This window comes from Catharus ustulatus, chromosome 4 (genome assembly GCF_009819885.2).
Source record: "Catharus ustulatus isolate bCatUst1 chromosome 4, bCatUst1.pri.v2, whole genome shotgun sequence".
NCBI classification, from domain to species: Eukaryota; Metazoa; Chordata; class Aves; order Passeriformes; family Turdidae; genus Catharus; species Catharus ustulatus.
In genome coordinates this window covers 3,908,714-3,932,992 of record NC_046224.1, presented here as the reverse complement: position 1 = coordinate 3,932,992, position 24,279 = coordinate 3,908,714, and the positions used below count along the sequence as shown (strand labels likewise).

General features: G+C 48.6%; 2 protein-coding genes across 2 annotated transcripts in view; both read right to left on the bottom strand.

Annotated features, from left to right (window-relative positions):
• LOC116995166 (endonuclease domain-containing 1 protein-like) overlaps nucleotides 1-24,279 on the bottom strand; it is a 74,689-nt gene that overhangs the window by 15,627 nt on the left and 34,783 nt on the right. The window lies entirely within an intron of this gene.
• LOC116995165 (endonuclease domain-containing 1 protein-like) lies at nucleotides 17,459-22,437 on the bottom strand. Its single transcript, XM_033057557.1, has 3 exons — nucleotides 22,359-22,437; nucleotides 19,995-20,316; nucleotides 17,459-18,004 (listed from the first exon to the last, which is right to left on the bottom strand). The coding sequence occupies exons 2-3, from the start codon at nucleotides 20,280-20,282 to the stop codon at nucleotides 17,459-17,461; spliced, it is 834 nt and encodes a 277-aa protein (XP_032913448.1). The 5' UTR covers nucleotides 20,283-20,316; nucleotides 22,359-22,437.

Sequence of the window (24,279 nt, the reverse complement as noted above, 5' to 3'; positions counted from 1 at the left end):
ACTTGCAGCATGGTGTGTCAGGATCAGTTAACAGGGTCTGGTGACTTCCTTGGTCATTTCATCAATCCCACCAGCTGCAGCTGCTGCTGCTCCAGCTCCTACATGTGTTTGTGTTCCCAACAGAACATCTCTGGTGACGTGAGATGGACTGGCCTGTCTCTGAGTACACTCAGACAGTCACAGGCTGCTCTTCTGCAGCCTCACATAACATCATTGCTATGGCCAGGCAACAAATATTCTCTTGTCTGATGGCCATGGCTTTGTACCAGCTTCATCCCAGCAGCCTGGGAAGGAGAAGGCTCTGGGGATACCTCAGAGCTCCTGCCAGGACTTTAGGAGTCTACAGGAGAGCTGGAGACAGACTATGGACAAGGGCATGGAGTTGATAGATGTGCTGGGTTCAGAGTTAATTTTCTTAATAGTGGCAGGTATGGGGCTGTGTTTTTGGAGTTCTGCTGCACACAGAGTTCAAAAGTCACAGATTTTTTTGTTATTGCTGAAGAGAGATTTTACAGAGCCAAGTCCTTTTCTGCTTTTTTACTGCCAGGCTGGCCAGGAGGCTGGGGGTACTTGGGAGGTTGGGAGGAGACACAGCCAGGACAGGTGACCCTAAGTGACCTGAGGGATCTCCCAGACCATGTGGCATCATGCTGAGGATATGAAGTGAGGGGAAGAAGGAAGACGGAAGGGAAATTTGCAGTGGTGAGTTTTATCTTCCCAGGTAACTGTTAGGTGGGATGGGGCCCTGCTCTCCTGAACACCTTTCTATCCATGGGGAATGGGCAAAGAATTCCTTGACTGTGCTTTGCTTGTGTGCACAACTTTTGCTTTCCCCATTACACTGTCTTTATCTCCATCCACGAGTTTTTCACCTTTTACCATTCCAGTTCTCTCCCTGATCCCGGTGTCGGGGGAGTGAGGGGGCAGCTCTAGGGGTGTGGGTGCAGGCTGGGGAAAAACCAAGACATTAGAAGAAAGCGAAACAGCTTGAAATGCACTGAATGCAGATATAGATTGGATATTAGCAAGGAATTTGGTGCTGAGAGGGTGGTGAAGCCCCAGCACAGGTTGCCCACACAAGATGCCCCATCCCTGGAAGTGTCTGTGACCATGTTGGCTTGGGTCTGGAGCAAGCTGAGATAGTGGAAGGTGTCCTTGGCCATGAGAGGGCATGGAACTAACTGGTCCTTGAGGTCCTTCAAAATTTCCAGAAGTCCAGGAATAAGAGAATGATAAGTTAGTTGTTTCAACCAGAAATATACAGAGAAATATGCAGGTTTGACCAAAGGTTTTTTTAAACAAACTGTTTCAGTGATGTGGTTCCTTTTGTCCCTGTTAACCAGGGACCAGTGTCTTAAACCAAGTGGGATTTAGGCAGAATGAGGGAGAAGGCCAAGAAGAAGCAAATGTGGCAGAGCTGGGGCAAATTCCTCCTTTCTACTGAGGTCCATCTGACATAACAAAGCAGGGCCCAACAGTGGTCACATCATTAGAAGGGACCATAAAACATCAGAGACCCCCAAAGTGTCCCCAAACCCACAGTGCTGCATGACACAGGGTAAACCCCTCCCAGGGTCAAGTGGGGCAATCCCACAAAAGCCTGAAGGAACAGAACCCTTTGAACTCTTTGTTGCACAGACCCCCACCCCTAAAGGATCAAGAATGAGGAAATCAAAGTTGCAGGTTTTGTTGCTGGTGCCTTGGGGGTGTCTTGTATGAGCTGTTAGCACTCTGGCCCACTTTGTCCATGCCCATGCCAAGGAGAATACCTGGTGTCTGATACTGACACTTGTGTGGGTGTTATGGCATCCTCAGATTGCACTTGGAGCCCCAATGTCCTGCAAGGATTCTCTGGGCACTGTGACATCACTGGTGGTTGTAGAAATTTCACTGAGAAGCAACTTGTGGATTATATAAGACATGACCCTGCAATCCAGCACTGCAGCAAATAACTTTTATTATAAGCTCTTGCACACTACATGATGTGGCACACATTGATCTTTTACAACCATTGAATACATTTCCCAAACCAATTTCCCATAAAAATGCAGAAAAACTTCAGAAGCAGAGCAGAGAATGAAGGTATGGAAGGAGTGCATCACAGGAATTTAATTTAGTTTGGCTGCTCAAAGCTTTCCATGTATCTAATGCCAAACCCCGCCTGTCTGATACAACAGGTGCTGCTCTCAAGGTGCCCTTTTAAAAGCAAGCAAACAGAAGCATATCCCAGAATCACATAATGACTGAATTGTTGGGTTTTGGATGGAGTTCTCAAGTTCTTCAACTCCACACTCCAGTCTCAAGTAGGATGAACCAGAGCAGGTTGTCCAGAAGCATGGATGGATGCATGAGACAAGGAGCATTTGCCACTCCTAGGACTGAAAGGTGACTTTGGTGAGACACCTCCCCTGACAAATCCCCTCCCTTTCCTCCTGTCTCCACAGCCCAAATCTACTCAGGGCTCTCCCTGGATCCCCTCATGCCGCGCTGTGATTCTGTGATTTTATGTGTGGTTGCTACAGGTATACCGGAGTCTTGGACCACCAGAGGTTGCTCCTCTAACCCCATACCCAGGGAGATGTGACAGGAAATCAGTCCTGGAGTGAGGTTTCCCTAGGAGGACTGCAGTTTATTCAAGGATGAACAGTCTTGCTCAGGAAGCAAAAAGATCTCAGTGTAAATAGAATCTGTGACTGCAGTGCTAAGAATGTGTGTGAGAGCTGCTCTGGGCCAGGGAGCATTTTCTGCAGCATCACTCAAAAGAAGTTGTAAATAATCAGCCGCTTCAAGGGGTCTGTATGCTGAGTAGAAGTCTGTAGAAATTAACAAGATCAAAGATTTTTTTTTGTGGCCTGTGTTCAAGATCCAGGAGGAACATGCCAAGTTGGATAGGGCTTGGAACATGCTAGTCTAGTGGCAAGTGGCCTCGCCCATGCAGGAGTGTTGGATTGAGATGGTCTTTAAGGATTCTTCCAACACCAACTATTTTATGATTCTACAAAAAGTGAGAAAGTGGAGGCTGCAGTGGTGCACGACCAGAATCGTTGCTCAAGTTCCTATGTGTAATGAGATGAAAAGATTAGTTTATCATAATTTTAACTGATTCTTTTTTATCTTTGGGGAGCATATTTAACCTTCCTCTACAGTAGGGCATGTGTGTTGCTTCTCTGGCTCAACTTCCCCCAAATGCCATCCTGCCACTTTGTCCTTAGCAAAGACAGGAATTGCCTCTTTTTCTCTTCTGCAATTGTCCTGGCCTGTTCCACTGAAGTTTGTCTGAAGGACATTTGTGAGGGTTCCATAGCTTTGGAGTTCTGTGTGTCTGCTGAATCCTTCTGGACCAAGCCTGAGCCAAAGGTGTTCAGGGCTCACTGCCCATGCATGGAGATCACACCCTTCTGACTGGACTGACACTGCTGCTCCTCACTTTTCACTGCCTCAAACATCACTCCAGAAACCCCTCCACACTTAAGCTGACCCTCTCATCCCCAGTGCCTTTTCCCCGAAGGCTTTGTCCCTGGGCCATCTCAGTCCCTTCTGAGTTTCTCCTCAGTTCTCTCACAAAGCCTGTTTAACTCTTCACTGGTAGCACATAAGGTCTGTCAGGGATGTAGAACAACTCAGTGTAAAGTGGGGAGCAGATCCCATCAGGACTGGTGATCCCTCGAGTTTAGTCTCTCTTGGGAGCCTTTTCCCCATTACATGGGCACCCATCTCAGAAGGACACAGGGAATGGAATAATTTGACTTTGTAATGTAACACAAATAATCTGTTACTTTCATCCCATCAGGAACTGTGTCAGCATTTGATGCCAGGAGACAAAATCCATCCAGGCAGAGGACCTGGGATTTAAGGAACTGTCCAGCAACAGGAGGTGACAGCGATGTGCTCACTCTCTTCTCCTCCAAAGCTGTCCCTGGGGAAAGGGCCGGGTGTGCCCACACCACTGAAGTACCTCTGGAGCTTGTTGCTGCACACACTGATGATGAGGGAGATGAGCTTTTGGGAGAGCACTCAGAATCATGACCGGTGCACACCGGAGCTTTGAGCAGAACCCAAGAACATTTTGAAAAGCTGTGCTTCATGGACAGGCAGAAAAACCCATATTGTCCTCTCCAGAGTGTGATAGGCTCTGAGCAGAGTTTTTAGTGCAGTTGGAAGGCCAGATCTCTTACTCTGAGCACAGCACAGTGTGGATGACACTTCTGGTACCCCAGCTTGCTCATGTGCAGCAATTTTCTGTCTCTGGATGCTGCTGTATTGAATTCTGTAAATTCTTTCGGGCCCCTCCACCCACTGCTCTGCCTGTAAGTGCAAAGCTTTCTGCACTTCAGCTATAGTTTGCACACATAAAAAAAATAAACTTTCGATTTAATGGGTGCCCTAAATCTTTTGTTATTTCTTTGTCCACTGTTTGGGTACTTGTTTCAAATGTGCCTGCAGTGAAATCTGCCAGATGAACAGATAACACACAGCACACATTAGACAACACATTGATGCAGGAAATCACAATATCTTAAACATATACATTTAGTTTCCTTGCACTTTATACACAGAGTTATCTCTCCTTCAAAGAGGAGGAATGAGTGCTAGTTCAAACGTGTGCTCCTTTTGCCCAGTAGAAAGAGAATTTGCCTTAAGAAGAAAATTTAGGACTTTCTTCTTTTTCTGTTCGTTTTGCCATTCTGAAGTGCGAAATCATTTTCTATCATGTGTGTAGAGCAGAGGAGATAATGAGTTAAATGACATGATATAAAAAACCCAAAAAACCAGGAAGATGAGAATTGACATTTAAAACTGTGTGGCAATCTGTTGCACTAAATGAGAAGTACTTTTTGTAAAATATAAGGATGGTGGGAAACAGAGATGGTCCCTGGAGATCTGTGTGCTGTTTGTGCTTCAGTGTTCTTGCATAAACTTGGAGAAGCTGCTTTGCATTTCCTTGCTTAATTTCTCCTGTCAGAGATCTGTGTGTTTCACTTGTTTATGGTAAAACACTTCAAAATCTTTAATGAGTATTACCATGGATTCTCTAAGCTTGCTCCAAATGTATTTCCTTCTCAGTTATCCCTCCCCAAGTGATGAAATAAAACTATGTATTTTTTTTTTAAATTTCTATGTAGAGCTGATATTGTGCAGCTGGTGAAGGTCAGATTTATCAGGTCATTGCTGGTGTTTGAGCGTGCACTGAGCAGCTCCAAATCCAGAGTCCTGTTGGGTACACTGTGTCTCCAGTTCTCTTAGCAGCATGGTCTGTCAAGAGGTGTTTCCTTCTTCATTGTAATCAGCAGCCAGGAGTTTCCAAACCTCCTTGTTAACAGACCTTCACAGACTGATCTTCCACAGAAATCAGGCAGAGTCTGGAGCAGCGTGTGAGCGTGGCTGACATGGGTGATGCTGGAAACTCAGTTTGTATCCCCCAAGAACACTGCCAGGGTATCAATGTTGTCTGCAGCATCTTTGGGTGTGGGGCACAGTGCTTGGGTAACAACATTCCTGAACACCTCCTCACCTGACCCTCAGAGGTTCTTGGCTGATATTCCTGTGCCAAAGTGCTGTTGGCAACAGCAAGGGACATTTTACCCAGGTGTACAGCAAGTTAGAACACCCACTTTTCAGTGAGCTGTACAGAGAAATAATCTCTCAGAGCTGCCCCTCTGTTCTGGGCTAGAGAGCCCCAGCTGCCTCAGCTGCTGCTCACAGGCCTGACCCTGCAGGGCCTTCAGCAGCTTCATGGCCTTTCTGTGCCCTGGCTGCAGAGGTGGCCTTGGCCATGGATGCAGCCTGTCCAGAGCCCTCTGCAGAGCCTCGCTGCCCTGCAGCAGCTGAGTCTCCCTCCAAACTTGGGATCATCCCTGATCTTCCTGAGGCTTCACTGGGTGCCCTCACCCAGATCATCAGTGAAGAGAGCAAACGGGACTGGGCCCCACACGGATCCCTGGGGGACAGCACTTGTGGCCGGACGCCAGCTGCATGTGGCACTGGTCACCAACACTCTCTGGGCCTGGACATGCAGACAGTTCCTGAGCCAGCCAAGAGAGCACCTCTGCAGGCCGTGGGCTGACGGCTTTTCCAGCAGAACAGCGTGGGAGACTGTCCAGGTAGACACTTGGTTGAAGTCCGTGTAGACACTTCCACAGCCTCCCCCCTCATGCCCCCTGGGCCAGTCAGTGATCTGCTCATCAAAGGAGATCAGGTTCTGTGGGCAGGACGTGCCTTTCCTAAAGCCCTGCAGGTGGGACTGATGTCTTGGTTATCCTGTATGTGCTGTGTGATCACACTCAGGACAGTCTGCTCCACAACCCGGCACTAGAGCCAAGATGCCTCTGCAGGCCATGATGAGACCATGGTGAAGCAGTGGTGCCCCTGCAGCCCATGGATCCATCAGGGATGTACAGATCCACCCACAGCCCATGGGCATCCATGGGGGTGCAGAGATCCACGGGGAATGCAGAGATGCCCCCACAGCCCGTGGGGATCCATACGGGATGCAGAGATCTCCCTGCAGCCCATGGATCCACCCACAGCCCATGGGTTGGTGCTCACAGCAGAGCAGGTGGATTCCTGGAGGGGGCTGTGATCCAGTGGGAGACACAGTGAAGGGAGGAGTCCCCTGCTCCCAGGCTGGAGCAGCCTGTCCTTGGAGGACTGCAGCCTATGGAAGAATGACCCATGCCACAGCAGTTCTGGGAGGACTCTATGCCTTTGGGAGGGACTCACGTTGCATCAGTTCTGGCTGAACTGCTGCTTGTGAGAGTGGAGCCACGCTGGAGAAGTTCAAGAAGAACTGTCTCCTTGTGGGAAGGACCCCATGGTGCAGCATGGGAGGGACTCCTCTCCCTGAGCATTGGGAGAAAACCTTGGGTGATGGATAGACAAAAACCTGCCACACTCTGTCTCCCTGTGCTGTTGGTAGGAAGGAGGGAAGTCTTGGAGGAAGCCAAGGGGTGTTTAAGGGCTATTTTAGTGCATTCTATCCTTCTCAGCTTTTGTTGGTATTAAACTCACTTTCTACATGTACGTTGAGCCTGTTTTGCCCCTGGAGGCTGTCCTGATCTCAGTTCATGAACCCTTTGGTAACTTTTTTTTTTTCTCTACTCTTTACAACTGTGGCAGAGGAGTTGCGGGGTGCCAGGTGTTCAACCAGTGTAAAACCACAACAGTTGGTCAAGCAATCAATACTTCCAGAGCATGGAAACTGGGGACAGTGGGTATGGGATGAGCAATGGTGAGGAGGTGTCTGCAAAGGAGAAATCACTGGTGTCTGATGCTGACACTCGGGGGGCTGTTATGGCATCCTGAGATTGCACTTGGAGCTCCAGTGCCCTGCAAGGATGCTCTGGGCAATGTGACAGCAGTGGTGGTTGCAGATATTTCACTGAGAACCAACTTGTGATTTATATAAGACGTGACCCGGCAATCCAGCACTGCAGCAAAAAAAATCATTGTAAGCTTATGCAAACTGAAAGACGTTGCACAAATTGATCTTTTACAACCATTGAATACATTTCCCCAAATCCATTTCCCATAAATGTGCAGAAAACCTTCAGAGGCAGAGCAGAGAATGAAGCGCTCCAATGAGTGCATCACAGGAATTTAGCTTTGGCTGCTCAAAGCTTTCTATGTATCTGATGCCAAAACCTGTCTGATACAACAGGTGCTGCTCTCAAGGTGCACTTTCAACAGCAAGCAAACAAAAGCATGTCCCAGGATCACATAATCACTGAATTGTTGGGTTTTGGAGGAACGTCCCAAGATCTTCTTGTCCACTCTCCATGCTCAAGCAGGATGAGGCAGAGCAGGTTGTCCAGAATCATGGTTGGGGTTTGGGTATGTGCAGCCATGGAGATGTCCAGACAAGATGTCTGGGCAGCCTGAGGTGCCCTGGTGGCACAGCCTTGCTAAGGAGGGGAGGGACAAGTCAGCTGCACACTGTCAGGGAGAGCTAAGGAGGAGAGGACGCGTCCCTGAGAGCTCTCTCCTGAGATGGGCAGCAAAGCAAAGCAGCTGCAGGCTCTGGCCACGGCTTTGTGCCTTTGGGCAGAGGAGGAGGTGCCCTGAGGGACAGAGCTGCAAACACACCAGACAAGGAAGCAGCACAGAAGGTGCACAGGACATTTGTCCCCCTGTGCTCTGCTCTGCTGAGAGCCCAGCTGCAGTGCTGCGTCCAGCTCTGGGGCCCACAGCTCCAGAAGGATCCAAAGCTGTTGGAGTGGAGTCCAGTGCAGGCCATGAAGGTGCTCTGAGGGCTGGAGCCCATCTGCTCTGGAGAGACGCTGAGAGAGCTGGGCATGTTCAGCCTGGAGAAGAGTCCAGAGAGTCCAGTACCTACAGGATGTCTAAGAGGGCTGGAGAGGCTCTTTGGACAAGGGGATGGAGTGTCAGGACAAGAGGGAATGGTTTCACACTGAAGGAGGGCAGGGTTAGAGGGCATACCCTAAAGGAGCAAATTCCTGGGAGCACGCTGTGATATATAGAGCAAAAATTACCCAGAGCTGTTCTTACTGCCCCATCCATGGAATTGTTCAAGACCAGGCTGGGAAGGGCTTGGAACAACCTGGGGCAGGGGAAGGTGTCCCTGCCCATGGTAGTCAGGTCAAAATGAGATGATCTTGAAGACTTTAAGGTCCCATCAGAATCAACCCATTCAGTGATTCTGTGACATGTGGGAAAATCTATAGAGGGTTTTCAATCGAAGATGTGAGGATAATTTCCTGGGACAGTCATTGTTGAACAGAGTAACTGTTCTTCCCTCATACAACTCGGTCAACCTCTCTTCCAGCTCCCCCAGATTTACGTTCTCCCCCTAGTTCTTGTCATTCTCAGCAATGGCCCCCCAAGCCCTCAAGGGCTTTTTGCCCTTCAGGCAGCAGGCAGTTGACCAGATGTGACTCGGTACATGAACCCTCCTGTTGGTGACCTTGGTGTCCCCAGGCACAGCACCCATGATGACTCCAGTTTCTGTACAGCTCTTTGTCCTTACAGGCATTGTTCTGGACTCGTAGGTGCTCCACTGTCCAGTGTAGAGTGTGCTGTCCTGGGGCACTGTGTGAGTGAGGGTGAAGGTTTCTGTTGTGCTCTCTCCACTATTCAGATGTCCATTGAGGCTCAAATGGTCTTGGTCCAAACCAATCATTTGGTCACAATCATCAAGGACAGGCTGGCTCTCTTTGATTTGCTCTAAAGTGAATTTGTGTTGATTTATGAGGATTGCACTGCTTTCTATCTCTATGAGATTATTTTTACTTATTAGCTGGACAAGGGAAGAAAAAGAGATGTTAAATGGGAAATGAGAGTACTGGAGATGATTTCCTTGGATCTGAAATCTCTGCTAGTCAAAATCTCATTTTTCGTCATCTCAGTGCAGGAAAATACATCAATCTCAGAGAAATCATAAACATGCCACTCCTACATGAACATAAATGCTTTAATTAGAAAGAAGCTCAGAATGTGACTGCTCTCATTGTGACTTGTGATCTTTTTGATCCAGCCTGCAGCTGTGGTGGGAGCATGGGTGGATGCATGAGACAAGGAGCATTTGCCACTCCTAGGACTGAAAGGTGACTGTGGTGAGACACCTTCCCTGCCAAATCTGCCTCCATTTCCTCCTGTCTCCACATCCCAAATCTACTCAGGGCTCTCCCTGGATCCCCTCATACCACGTTGTGATTCTGTGATTTTATGTATGGTTGCTACAGGTGTACCCCTGTCCTGGAACACCAGAGGTTGCCTCCTATAACCCCATACCCAGGGAACTGTGACAGGAAATCAGTCCTGGAGCTGAGGTTTCCCTAGGAGGGCTGCAGTTTATTCAAGGATGAACAGTTTTGCTCAGGAAGCAAAAAAATCTCATTGTAAATAGAATCTGTGACTGCAGTGCTAAGAATGTGTGTGAGAGCTGCTCTGGGCCAGGGAGCATTTTCTGCAGCATCACTCAAAAGAAGTTACAAATTATCAGCCTCTGAGAGGAGTCTGTATGCCGAGAAGAAGCCTGTAGATGTTAACAAGATCAAAGATATTTTTTTGGCGGCCTGTGTTCAAGATCCAGGAGGAACATGCCAAGCTGGATAGGGCTAGGAACATGCTAGTCATGTGGCAAGTGGCCTGGCCCACGCGGGAGTGTTGGATTGAGATGGTCTTTAAGGATTCTTCCAAAGCAACCATTTTATGATTCTACAAACAGAGAGAAAGTGGAGGTTGCAGTGGTGCAAGACCAGAACCGTTGCTCAAGTTCCTATGGGCAATAAGATGAAAAGATTAGTTTTTCATAATTTTAACTGATTCTTTTTTATCTATAGGGAAGCACATTGAGCCTTCCTCTGCAGTAGGGCATGTGTGTTCCTTCTCTGGCTCATCTTCCCCCAAATGCCATCCTGCCACTTTGTCCTTAGCAATGAGAGGAATTGCCTCTTTTTCTCGTCCGCAATTGCCCTGGCCTGTTCCACTGAAGTTTGTCTGAAGGACATTTGTGAGGGTTCCATAGCTTTGGAGTTCTGTGTGTCTGCTGGATCCTTCTGGACCAAGCCTGAGCCAAAGGTGCTCAGGGCTCACTGCCCATGCATGGAGATCACACCCTTCTGACTGGACTGACACTGCTGCTCCTCACTTTTCACTGCCTCAAACATCACTCCAGAAATCTCTCCACACTTAAGCTGACCCTCTCATCCCCAGTGCCTTTTCCCCCAAGGCTTTGTCCCTGGGCTATCTCAGCCCCTACTGAGTTTCTCCTCACTTCTCTCACAGCCCTCACAAAGCCTGTTTGACTCTTCACTGGGAGCAGCTAAGCTCTGTCAGGGGTGCAGAACAACTCAGGGTAAAGTGGGGATCAGATCCCAGCAGGACTGGTGGTCCCTCAAGTTTAGTCTCTCTTGGGAGCCTTTTCCCCATTACATGGGCACCCATCCAGTAGGACACAGGGAATGGAATAATTTGACTTTGTAATGCAATACAGATAATCTGCTACTTTCATCCCATCAGGGGCTGTGTCAGCATTTGATGCCAGGAGACAAAATCCATCCAGGCAGAGGACCTGGGATTGAAGGAACTCTCCAGCAACAGGAGGTGACAGTGATGTGCTCACTCTGTTCTCCTCCAAAGCTGTCCCTGGGGAAAGGGCCAGGTTTGCCCACACCATTGAAGTACCTCTGGAGCTTGTTGCTCCACACACTGATGATGATGGAGATGAGCTTTTGGGAGAGCACTCAGAATCATGACCGGTGCACACCAGAGCGTTGAGCAGAACCCAAGAAAATTTTGAAAAGTTGCGTTTCAAGGACAGGCAGAAAAACCCATATTGTCCTCCCGGAATGTGATAGGCTCTGAGCAGAGTATTTAGTGCCGTTTAGAAGGCCAGATCTCTTACTCTGAGCACAGCCCAGTGTCGATGACACTTCTGGTACAACAGCTTGCTCATGTGCAGCAGTTTTCTGTCTCTGGATGCTGCTGTATTGAATTCTGTAAATTCTCTCGGGCCCCTCCACCCACTGCTCTGCCTGTAAGTGCAAAGCTTTCTGCACTTCAGCTACAGTTTGCACATGTAAAATAAGTAAAGTTTTGATTTAATTGGTGCCCTTTTAATTTTTTTTTTATTTGTTTGTCCACTGTTTGGCTACTTGTTTCAAATGTGCCTGCAGTGAAATCTGCCAGATGAACAGATAACACACAGTACATATTAGACAACACATTGATGCAGGAAATCACAATATCTTAAACATATACATTTAGTATCCTTGCACTTTACACACAGAGTTTTCTCTCCTTCAAAGAGGAGGAATGAGTGCTAGTTCAAACGTGTGTTCGTTGTGCCCATTAGAAAGAGAATTTGCCTTAAGAAGAAAATTTCTTCTTTTTCTGCTATTTTGCCTTTCTGAAGTGCTAAATCATTTTCTATCATGTGTGTAGAGAGTAGGAGATAATGAGGTAAATGACATGATATAAAAAACCCAAAAAAAAGGAAGATGAGAATTGACACTTAAAACTGTGTATGGCAAACTGTTGCACTAAATGGCAAGTACTTTTTGTAAAATATAAGGATGGTAGGACACAGAGATGGTCCCTGGAGATCTGTGTGCTGTTTGTGCTTCAGTGTTCTTGCATAAACTTGGAGAAGCTGCTTTGCATTTCCCTGCTTCATTTCTCCTGTCAGAGATCTGTGTGTTTCACTTGTTTATGGTAAAACACTTCAAAATCTTTAATGAGTATTACCATGGATTCTCTAAGCTTGCTCCAAATGTATTTCCTCCTCAGTTATCCCTCCCCAAGTAATGAAATAGAACTATGTATTTTTTTGTAATTTCAATGGCATAGCAGATATTGTGGAACTGGTGAAGGTCAGATTTATCAGGTCCTTTCTGCTGTCTGAACATGCACTGAGCAGCTCCAAATCCAGAGTCCTGTTGGGTACACTGTGTCTCCAATTCTCTTAGGAGCACGGTCTGTCAAGAGGTGTTTCCTTCTTCATTGTAATCAGCAACCAGGAGTTTCCAAACCTCCTTGTTAACAGACCTTCACAGGCTAATCTTCCACAGAAATCAGGCAGAGCCTGGACCTCTGTGTGAGCGTGGCTGACCTGGGTGATTCTGGATACTTAGTTTGTATCCCCCAAAAATACTGCCAGGGTATCAATGTTGTCTGCAGCATCTTCGGCTGTGGGGCACAGTGCTTGGGCAGCAACGTTCCTGAACACCTCCTCACCTGACCCTCAGAGGTTCTTGGTTGATATTCCTGTGCAAAATGCTGTTGCCCAACAGCAAGGGACATTTTACCCAGGTGTACAGCAAGTGAGAAACTCAGTGCAGGGAGTGGGACAAGAAACCAACCAAGATAGACAACAGATAAATAGCTCCTCAGATATCTGAGGTTTAATTTTACAATGTAACTTTATAAAAGTTGGGTAACAGGAAATTTTGGCTCTTGGATGGACCAAAGGAGTTTTTCCCAGCAGTTCTCTCAAGCAGAGGCCAGAAGCTGCCACTGTCTTGATTCTCTTGTGTCATTCTCTTTTCGTACTCCACATGGCAGCGGGTTCAGGCCACAGAATGTGAACCCTTGTTGAAATGAGAAAAGGACTAAGCAAGGGGCATGATCCAACCCACTTTGCAGTGAAGTGCCTTTAGGTCACAGCATTTACACATATCTCCAGGCTAAAAAAATTTTTCCTTTGTGGCTAAAATCCCTGTGACACAGGGGAGCCCAGAGTTGTCCCCAAAGGTGGACAGACACAGGGCAAAGTGCAAAATTACCCTGCCATGTCAGTGCAGCTGCATCTTCCCAGGGAGCAGAGGAGCTTCCCAGCCCAGCATGGGCATGGAGCAGCTCTGGGCTCAGCAAAGGGCTCTATCCCTATTCCCCATGCACACCAGGCTCAGCAGAAAACAGAGGCAATCCCAGATGACAGGTGCCTGGCAGCATGGCTGTGGAGCTGGGGCAGCCCTCTGCTCTGCTCCAGGCTGGGCTGCTGTGAGAAGCACAAAATCCTTTCTGTTGGAAAAGGCCTCTGAGATCATGGAGTCCAACCTTTGACCAATCACCCCCTGCTCAACTGGACTATGGCACTGAGTGCCACACCCAGTCTACAGGGATTGGGATTCCACTACATCCTCAGGCAGTCCATTCTAATATTTATCACCTTTTATGTGAAGAAATTCTTCCTGATGTCCCACCAGAATCTCCCCTGGTGCACATTGAGGCCTTGTCCTCTCGTCGTCCTGCTGGTTGCCCAGGAGAAAATGCTGACTCCCACCTGGCTACACCCACTTTTCAGTGAGCTGTACAGAGAAATAATCTCTCAGAGCTGCCCCTCTGTTCTGGGCTAGAGAGCCCCAGCTGCCTCAGCTGCTGCTCACAGGCCTGACCCTGCAGGGCCTTCAGCAGCTTCATGGCCTTTCTGTGCCCTGGCTGCAGAGGTGGCCTTGGCCATGGATGCAGCCTGTCCAGAGCCCTCTGCAGAGCCTCGCTGCCCTGCAGCAGCTGAGTCTCCCTCCAAACTTGGGATCATCCCTGATCTTCCTGAGGCTTCACTGGGTGCCCTCACCCAGATCATCAGTGAAGAGAGCAAACGGGACTGGGCCCCACACGGATCCCTGGAGGACAGCACTTGTGACCGGACGCCAGCTGCATGTGGCACTGGTCACCAACACTCTCTGGGCCTGGACATGCAGACAGTTCCTGAGCCAGCCAAGAGAGCACCTCTGCAGGCCGTGGGATGACGGCTTTTCCAGCAGAACAGCGTGGGAGACTGTCCAGGTAGACACTTGGTTAAAGTCCAGGTAGACACTTGCACAGCCTCCCCACTCATGCCCTGGGCCAGTCAGTGATCTGCTCATCAAAGGAGATCAGGTTCTGTGGGCAGGACGTGCCTTTCCTAAAGCCCTGCAGGTGGGACTGATGCCTTGGTTATGCTGTATGTGCTGTGTGATCACACTCAGGACAAGCTGCTCCATAACCCTTCTGGGAAGCAAGGCCAGGTGGACACACCTGCAGTTCCCCAGATTGTCCTTCCTGCCCTTCTTGTGGATGGGTGTCACAGTGGCCAAACTCCAGGCATCGGGACCTCCCCAGACCCCCAGCACTGATTAGAACTGATGGAAAGCAACATTCCTCATGTAGGAAATAAGGCAGAATCCAAGGCAATCCTTTTCTCTGTTGGGCTTCCCATGTATTTCACAAGCTTCCTGTGGATGACAGGGCATTTCTGATTACTGCCAGGGACTGTGGTCCTTGGAAGAGCCTGGGGAGGTGATAGAGGTGGCACTGATGGGGTTGGGATGCTGGTTTTGGTAGTGGGGAGCAGCAGAGATGTATTTTGTGAGAAACTGCTGGAAGCTTCCGTCACATCTGGCAGATCCAGTCCCGGATTGCTCTGAAGATGGACTTGCTGCTGGCCAACTCTGGGCCAATTAGAGATGTTGGTAATGCCTCTGCAAGAACATATTTAAGAAGAAAATCAAAGCAAAGTGAGGTGTGTTGTTTTAATTCCAGCCAGAGAAGAGAAGGAGTTGAGAACATGTGAGGGAAACAACATGGAGACACCAAGGGCAGTGGAGAAGGAGGGAAGGAGGTGTTCAAGGTATGGAGCCAAGATTCCTCTGTGGTGAGACCATGGTTATGCAGCCATGCCCCTGCAGCCCATGGATCCACGGGGGAGGCAGAGATTTATGCATAGCCCATGGATCCACTGGATTGCTGAGCTCCAGCCACAGCCCATGGGTTGGTGCTCACAGCAGAGCAGGTGGATGCCTGGAAGGGGCTGTGATCCAGTGGGAGAAACAGTGAAGGGAGGAGTCCCCTGCTCCCAGGTTGGAGCACCTATGGATGAATGACCCATGCCACAGCAGTTCTGGGAGGAATCTGTGCCTTTGGGAGGGACCCACGTTGCAGCAGTTCTGGCTGGACTGCTGCTTGTGAGAGTGGAGCCACGCTGGAGAAGTTCAAGGAGAACTGTCTCTTGTGGGAGGGACCCCATGGTGCAGCAGGGGAGGGACTCCTATCCCTGAGCTCTGGGAGAAAACCTTGGGTGATGAACAGACAAAAACCTGCCACACTGTGTCTCCCAGTGGTGTTGGTGGGAAGGAGAGAAGGTTTGGGGGAAGCAAAGGGGTGTTTAAGGGCTATTTTATTTCTTGCTATCCTCCTCTCATTTGCTTAGCAGTAAACTCATGTTCTATGTGTAAGATGAGCCAGATTTGCCCTTGGAGACAGTCCTTATTTCTGCTCATGAACCATTCATTAATTTTTCTATTCCCTCCTCTCTTCAGCTGTGGCAGAGGAGGGTGAGTGGGCAGCTTTTGTGGGTGCCTGGTGTTTGGCCAGTGTAAAACCACAACAGTTGGTCAAGCAGCCAGTGGTTCAGAGCCTGGAAAGCAGGGACAGTGGAAATGGGATGAGAAATGAGGAGGATGAGTGTGGTCTCAAGCCTCAGCCAGCGTGCAGAGGTGGGTGAGCAAATCAGGAGCCCCCTGAGGTACAGCAGAGGTTTCTGCAAAGGAGAAATCACTGGTGTCTGATGCTGACATTTGTGTGGGTGCTATGGCATCCTCAGATTGCACTTGGAGCCCCAATGTCCTGCAAGGATGCTCTGAGCACTCTGACATCACTGGTGGATGCAGAAATTTCAGTGAGAAGCAAATTGTGTTTTATATAACACTTGACCCTGCAATCCAACACTGCAGCAAATAACTTTTATTCTAAGCTCTTGCAAACTAAATGATGTGGCACACACACTGATCTTTTACAACCATTGAATACATTTCCCCAAATCCATTTCCCATAAATCTGCAGAAAAGCTTCAGAAGCAGAGCAGAGAATGAAGGCATGCAAGGAGTGCATCACAGGAATTTAGCTTTGGTTGCTCAAAGCTTTCATGTATCTGATGCCAAAGCCTGCCTGTCTGATACAACAGGTGCTGCTCTCAAGGTGCACTTTCAAAAGCAAGCAAACAAAAAAGCATGTCCCAGGATCACATAATCACAGAATTGTTGGGTTTTGGAGGGACTTCTCAAGGTTTTCTAGTCCGCACTCTAGGCTCAAGCAGGATGAGCCAGAGCAGGTTGTCCAGAATCATGGTTGGGGTTTGGGTATGTGCAGACATGGAGATGTCCAGACAAGATGTCTGGGCAGCCTGAGGTGCCCTGGTGGCACAGCCTTGCTAAGGAGGGGAGGGACAAGTCAGCTGCACACTGTCAGGGAGAGCTAAGGAGGAGAGGACTCGTCCCTGAGAGCTCTCTCCTGAGATGGGCAGCAAAGCAAAGCAGCTGGAGGCTCTGGCCACGGCTTTGTGCCTTTGGGCAGAGGAGGAGGTGCCCTGAGGGACAGAGCTGCAAACACAGCAGACAAGGAAGCAGCACAGAAGCTGCACAGGACATTTGTCTCCCTGTGCTCTGCTCTGCTGAGAGCCCAGCTGCAGTGCTGCCTCCAGCTCTGGGGCCCACAGCTCCAGAAGGATCCAAAGCTGTTGGAGTGGAGTCCAGTGCAGGCCATGAAGGTGCTCTGAGGGCTGGAGCCCGTCTGCTCTGGAGAGAGGCTGAGAGAGCTGGGCATGTTCAGCCTGGAGAAGAGTCCAGAGAGTCCAGTACCTACAGGATGTCTAAGAGGGCTGGAGAGGCTCTTTGGACAAGGGGATGGAGTGACAGGACAAGAGGGAATGGTTTCACACTGATCGAGGGCAGGGTTAGTTGGGATATTCTAAAGAAGTAAATTGCTGGGAGCAGGCTGTGGTATATAGAGCAAAAGTTACCGAGAACTGTTCTGACTGTCCCATCCCTGGAAGTGTTCAAGACCAGGCTGGGGAGGGCTTGGAACAACAAGGACAGTGGAAGGTGTCCCTGCCCGTGGCAGGCAGGTCAAAATGAGATGAATTTTAATGCTCTACACTCCCATCCAAGCCAACCCATTCTGTGATTCTGTGATTCTGTGACATTTGGGAAAAGCTCCTGAGCCTATTCCATCAAGAATATGATGCTTACTGCTGGGAACAGGAATTTTTGAACAGAGTAACATCCTTTCCCTCATAGAGGTCGGACAAACTCTTCTCTAGCCTCTTCAGGTTGAGTCTAGTCACCACGTTCATGTCTTTCTTGTTCTCAGCGATGGCCCCCCAAGCGTTTATGGGCTGTCTGCCCCTCACACAGCAGGCAGCTGACCAGATGTGGCTGGGTACATTAACCCTCCCATCGGAGATGTAGGTCTTCCCAGGTACAGCACCCGTGAGGACATAGGTGGTGTCACAGTCCTGGGATTCCTGGGCCACCGTGTTCTCGTAGTCATGCCAGGCACCCTGGTTGAGTATTGTGTACTGGGGCACTATGTTGGTGAGAGTGAAGGTAGCGTTCTTGTCATCACCAGTATGGTGGCCACTGGGACACAAGTGACCACGTTCCAGAAACAGGGCTTCACTGTAGTCTTTGTCAATAGCCTGATTCTTGGCAATCTGCTGTGATTTGATCTTGTATTCTCGTATGATGGAGTCCTCTCCTTCCATATACTTGTGATAACTTTGGTCGATCAGCTTGACAAGGGAAGAAGAGGAAAAGGTGTCAGTACTGAGGATACATGGAATGAAACAGATTACCCTGGAGAAGACATCTCTGTCAAAACCCCAATTTGTCTCCTCAGTTTAGGAAAATCATGAATCAGAGAGAAATCGTAAACATGGCCCTCCTGCATGGACACAAAAGCTTTAACTAGAAAGCAGCTCAGAATGCGACTGCTCTCATTTTGATTTGTGACCTTTGTGATCCAGCCTGCAGCCTGTGCTGGGAGCATGGATGGGTGCATGAGACAAGGAGCATTTCCCACTCTGGTGAGACACCTTCCCTGCCAAATCTGCCTCTCTTTCTTCCTGTCCCCACTGCCCAAATCTGCTCAGGGATTTTCCTGGATCCTCTCCCACCACGGGGTGATTAATTGATTCTGTGATTTTATGTGTGGTTGCTACACGTGTACCCACTCCTGGAACACAAAAAGTTCCCTTCTCTAACCCCATACCTAGGGAGATGTGAGAGGAGATCAGTCCTGAGGCTGAGGTTTCCCTGGGAGGGCTGCAGTTTATTTAAGGATGAACATATTTTCTCTAGATACAAAAGATCTCAATGTAAATGGTATGTGTTATAGCAGTGCTAAGAATGTGTCTGAGAGCTGATCTGAGCCTGGCAGCATTTTCTGCAGCATCACTCAAAAGAAGTTACAAATGATCAGCCTCGAAGAGGAGCCTGTAATCCCAGAAGAGTCCTGGGGAATCTTTGGCAGTGCTCCAAAAAGCCCTCTGGAGAAAGTGAACCAAATCAATAATGTTCAAGGTAATCTGTCCCTATAGTCTAGGAAGAGAAGGGCAGTGATGGGTTTGGAACATGCTGGCCTGGTGGCAAGTGGCCTGGGCCATGCAGGGGGTTTGGATTGAGATGATCTTTAAGGTTCCTTCCAACACAAACCACTCTATGATTCTACAAAATGACAGAAGATTTTATGCTTCACTAATGTGAAGACTGCAGTGGTACAAGAGCAGATTAATTGCTCATGTTCATGTGAGTAACAAGTGCAAATGATTATTGTTTTCAAAACTTCAACATGTTGTTGTTCATCTAGAGGGAAGCATATTTAGCCTTCCTCTGAAACGAGACTTTATGATCTTCCACATTTTCACCCAAATCTCTTCCCCTACTCTTCCCATGGAAAGGTCCTGAATTTTATGCCCTTGTATTCCTTAATTAGCCTGGCCTGTGTTCCTGGAGGTCTGAAGGACATTTGTGAGGGCTCCATAGTTTGGAGTTCTGTGTGTCTGCTGGATCCTTCTGGACCAAGCCGGAGCCAAAGGTGCTCAGGGCTCACTGCCCATGCATGGAGATCACACCCTTCTGACTGGACTGACACTGCTGCTCCTCACTTTTCACTGCCTCAAACATCACTCCAGAAATCCCTCCACACTTAAGCTGACCCTCTCATCCCCAGTGCCTTTTCCCCCAAGGCTTTGTCCCTGGGGCATCTCAGCCCCTTCTGAGTTTCTCCTCACTTCTCTCACAGCCCTCACAAAGCCTGTTTGACTCTTCACTGGGAGCAGATAAGCTCTGTCAGGGGTGCAGAACAACTCAGGGAAAAGTGGGGATCAGATCCCAGCAGGACTGGTGGTCCCTCAAGTTTAGCCTCTCTTGGGTGCCATTTGGTCCCATCACTTGGACTGCCACCCCAGCAGGGCACAGGGAGGGGAATCATTGGACTTTGTAATGTAACACAAATTAATTTTATTTGCTGTTGCTGTCAGGTGAAGGCAGAAAACTGGGCACCTTTGGGATATGATTCATCTCATCATCCTGCTGATGTCTCAGATGCATCAGAGGAACCACATGGTGCAGGTGCTTGAAAGTAAAAGGATAAAATTCCCATCCAGTGTGTGTCCATTTGCATGTGAGTAGTGGGGTGGTAGGAAAAAGAAATGGTAATTTAAATGCTGCAGCTCATCTGTGAGCGAATGGAAGGTGATGCCCAGTAAGAGAGACACTTACCTGAGGCTCAACCAACCATGGCTGATCTCTGTCTCCTGGTCCAGGCTTGCAGATGTAAGCAGAGTACACTGGAATTCTGTTGTTTCTGTCATACAGTGTGGCAAAGCGATATTTGTTGTCATAGAACTGGCAGATCCTGGCTGCATTCTTTGGACGCAGGGCACCACGTGGGGGGGTTTTCTCATAGAAAAACAGAGCACAAGGTCCTAGAAAGGCCTCCACCACCTCGCTGTGTCCCAGCCAGAGGCAGCTCGCCGACACCTGCAGCAGCAGCAGCAGCCCCAGCATGGTGGGAGGATTTCAGTGAAGGGCTCTTGCTCCCCTGGAAGGCAAATGCAGAGGGACACTCAGCTTGGACAGAGCTGGGCATGGCCTGGAGCCTTTTTGTGCAGGGGGACAGAGCTGGCAGAGGAGAGAATTATGAGAGAGCAGGAAAGGAGGAATTTCTGTCCTGCTGGATGTGGAAAAATCATGAGGGCAATAAGGGTGAAACCTAAAACAGAGTTTCGGTGCCCAGAGGAGGAGGCAGCAGTGGGAGAAATCAGCCTGGGTGAGGAAGGAGCCAAAGCCACCACGAGTGTCATCACCTGTCACTGCAAAGTTATCTTGCAAGTGAGGCACAGCCCTGGGACAAGGTCACCTTTCCCCACCTCCCTCCTGCTCTGAGCACCTCCCCACAGCAGACACCTGCAGCTGGGCACAGACTCTGCTCAGGCCCCTGCAATGCTGAGCTGGGCTTGAATCTCATGGGGCACTGGGCAGGGAAAGAACAGCAGTGCTGCACTTCCTACATGTCCCTGGCCCCATCCAGGTTCACACAGACACACAGCTCCTGCAGTCAGACCCAATCCTGAAGCCCAATGATGCTCTTGGGCTCCTGCCTCTCAGCTGGCATTGGGCAATGGCTGTCCTGCTGCTCACCTTGCATTTCCACATTATCTAAACTGAGACCCTGAACTTGCAGAGAATTGGAGAGCAAATGAAGGGGTCAAGCAGATGGTAGCAGCAAGCACAAGGGATAACACCTCAATCTTATCAGCACAATGGCTGCTGCAATGCGAGCACTGAGGGGTTGCAGCTCTTCCTCTGGGTCCTTGGGATTCCTGCTGCTGCCCCTCTTCAGCTTTGATGATGGATTTTCCTGTACTGTCAAAGGCACCATTGCACGAATTTCTTGGACAGACAGCTGTCCCATTTTGTCTTTCTCAATGCTGATGTGATTCTCAGCAGTCAATAAGATCATTCCTTTATGAGAAAAGTGCTGAAAAGCTCCCTGGGATGCTGGCAACCAAGCAAGGGGCTTTGTGTCCTTTCAGAGGCAGCACAAGTTTGGGATGGGAGGGATGCTTCCATTTGCATGGCCAGACACTCAGTAGAATGATTTATTATCAGCAGCATTTGGAATAAGGCAGGTAGGACAGACAGTTCAAAGGGTTCCTGGCTCAGAAAGCTGCCACAGCCTCTAAAGCACAAAGCTCAGCTTTGGCTGGGAAGGGGCTGAGCTGAGGGCTACTGCGGGCTTGACAAGTCACCTTGCACGTTTTCTCTTTTCTTATCCTTCTCCCTGATCCTCATCTCTCCATTTCCATTGCATTCAGCATGTAGAGCTACACACAGCCCTACTCTGACCCAAGACATCTGCTCCTTTTTCTCTTTTCAAGTCCTGGATCTGGAATGTGGTGACCAATGAGCTGGAAACTGAGAATGTGAAACTCAGGCGGTGGCTTCTTACAGTATTCTGTAGAGCACAGCCCTGTCTGCCCCAAATCAATCCGAGAAATTTCTAAGAAGTCCTTTAGAGTTACCCACCCAATGAGATTAAAAATTATCTAACTGACATAATATCTAACATAACAGATATATAGAAAACACTACGGTGAAAATGTGCCACACAAGATTCTGGTCGCATTCCCAAAGTGACAGAGGACTCTCAATTGCCTCTGCTGCAGACTCAGACTGGCTGGGTTTATAGGGTATCCAAGCAGGCAGAGCTGTTTTATTTCCCAAACAGGGGTTAGAGTGAATTTTCTAGGAGTTCAGTCACATGTGTTTTTCCAGAGGCCTCTTGCAAGGTCGTGGTGTAAGTTTTGGTGCTCAATAACCTCACCCCTAATTCTTATTCAACAGTTTGATGTTAATTTTCATGTTTCCTGACTGGAGTTTCTTTCCCAAATATTCCATCTCTTCTTGCCCTCCTACCGAAAAGAATACTAAAGAGCTACAAAATTCAGTGCATGCATAAGCTCGGATTGCTCCTCGAAGCTCAGCAACTCCAGCCTAGGCTTTCTCTGTACATATTTATTGCAAAGCACAGGGAAAGCTTTGAGTATTGGAGTGAGTGGTGAGGAAGGAGCAGGAGCTTACCTTGAAGCAGAGTCTCAGAAGAGGCAGCTGAAGAGTTCCTTCAGTCTTGTTCCTGCAGAAAGGACTGTTTGAATCCTCAGGAGTGCCACTACAATATATACCCAGTCATAAATATGCCCCTCCTTATAAACAGAGAATTCAAAAGAAAAGAGAAGTTTTCTATTTTTTTTTCAGGGAGTTTGTTCATACCCACCCGGAAATGTGTTGACAGTTGTAATAGTTCCTTCAAAATTTTTCTGAAATTTGCTGACTTACAGGACAGAATGTAAGAATCAGTTAAATATATAGCCATTCCTGAATTTCCCCTTTCTTATAAACAGGGAATTCCACAGAAAAGAGAAGTTTTCTACTTCTATTTAGGCAACTTTGTTCATACCCACCCTGAAATGTGCTGACAGTTGTTTGTAATGGTTCCCTCAGAAATTCTCCCAAATTTGCTGACTTACAGCATGATATGTCAGGATCAGTTAACAGGGTCTGGTGACTTCCTTGATCATTTCATCAATCCCACCAGCTGCAGCTGCTGATGCTCCAGCTCCTACATGTGTTTGTGTTCCCAACAGAACATCTCTGGTGACATGAGATGGACTGGCCTGTCTCTGAGTACACTCAGACAGTCACAGGCTGCTCTTCTGCAGCCTCACATAACATCATTGCTATGGCCAGGCAACAAATATTCTCTTGCCTGATGGCCATGGCTTTGTACCAGCTTCATCCCAGCAGGCTGGGAAGGAGAAGGCTCTGGGGATACCTCAGAGCACCTGCCAGGACTTTAGGAGCCTACAGGAGAGCTGCAGACAGACTATGGACAAGTGTGTGGAGCTGAAAGATGTGCTGGGTTCAGAGTTAATTTTCTTGACAGTGGCAGGTATGGGCTGTGTTTTTGGAGTTCTGCTGCATACAGAGTTGATAACACAGAGATATTTTTGGTTAGTGCTGAGCAGTGCTTCCAGAGAGCCGAGACCTTTTCTGCTTTTTGTCCTACCAGGCTGGCCAGGAGGCTGGGGGTACTTGGGAGGTTGGGAGGAGACACAGCCAGGACAAGTGATCCTAAGTGACCTGAGGGATCTCCCAGAGCATGTGGCATCATGCTGAGGATATGAAGTGAGGGGAAGAAGGAGGGCACATTTGCAGTGGTGAGTTTTGTCTTTCTCAGGTAACTGTTAGGTGGGATGAGCCCTGCTCTCCTGGAGGTGGGTGGACATTTTCTGTCCAAGGGGAATGGGCAAAGAATTCTTTGAATGTGCTTTGCTTGTGTGCACAGCTTTTGCTGTCCCTGTTACACAATCTTTAATTCCACGCACGAGTTTTCCAACTTTTACCCTTCCAGTTCTCTCCCTGGTCCCGCTGTCTGGGGAGTGAGGGAACAGCTGTGGGGGGTGTGACTGCAGGCTGGGTGAAAACCAAGACATTAGGACAAGGTGAAATGATTTGAAATGGACTGAATGTAGGTATAGATTGGATATGAGGTGAATGTTTGGTACTGTGGGGTGGTGAAACCCCAGCAGAGGTTGCCCACAGAAGCTGAGATTGCCCCATCCCTGGAAGTGTCCATGGGCTCATTGGCTTGGGTTTGGAGCAACCTGGGATAGTGGAAGGTAACCCTGACCATGAGAGGGCATGGAACTAGCTGGTCCTTAAGGTTCTTTCTACCCCAAAATGTTCTGTGAGTCAATAATCATTCATTCACTCAAACTAAACTGGACACATTTCTTTCCATTTCCAAAAGTCCAGGAATAAGAGAATGATGAGTTGGTTGTTAGAAGCAGAACTATGCAGAGAAGTCTGTTTGACCAAGGATTTTTTTAAACAAACTGGTTGGATCATGTGGTTCCTTTTGTCTCTGTTAACCTGGCACTGATGCCTTAAAAAAAGAGGGGTTTAGCCAGAATGAGGGAGAAGGCCAAGAAGAAACAGATGT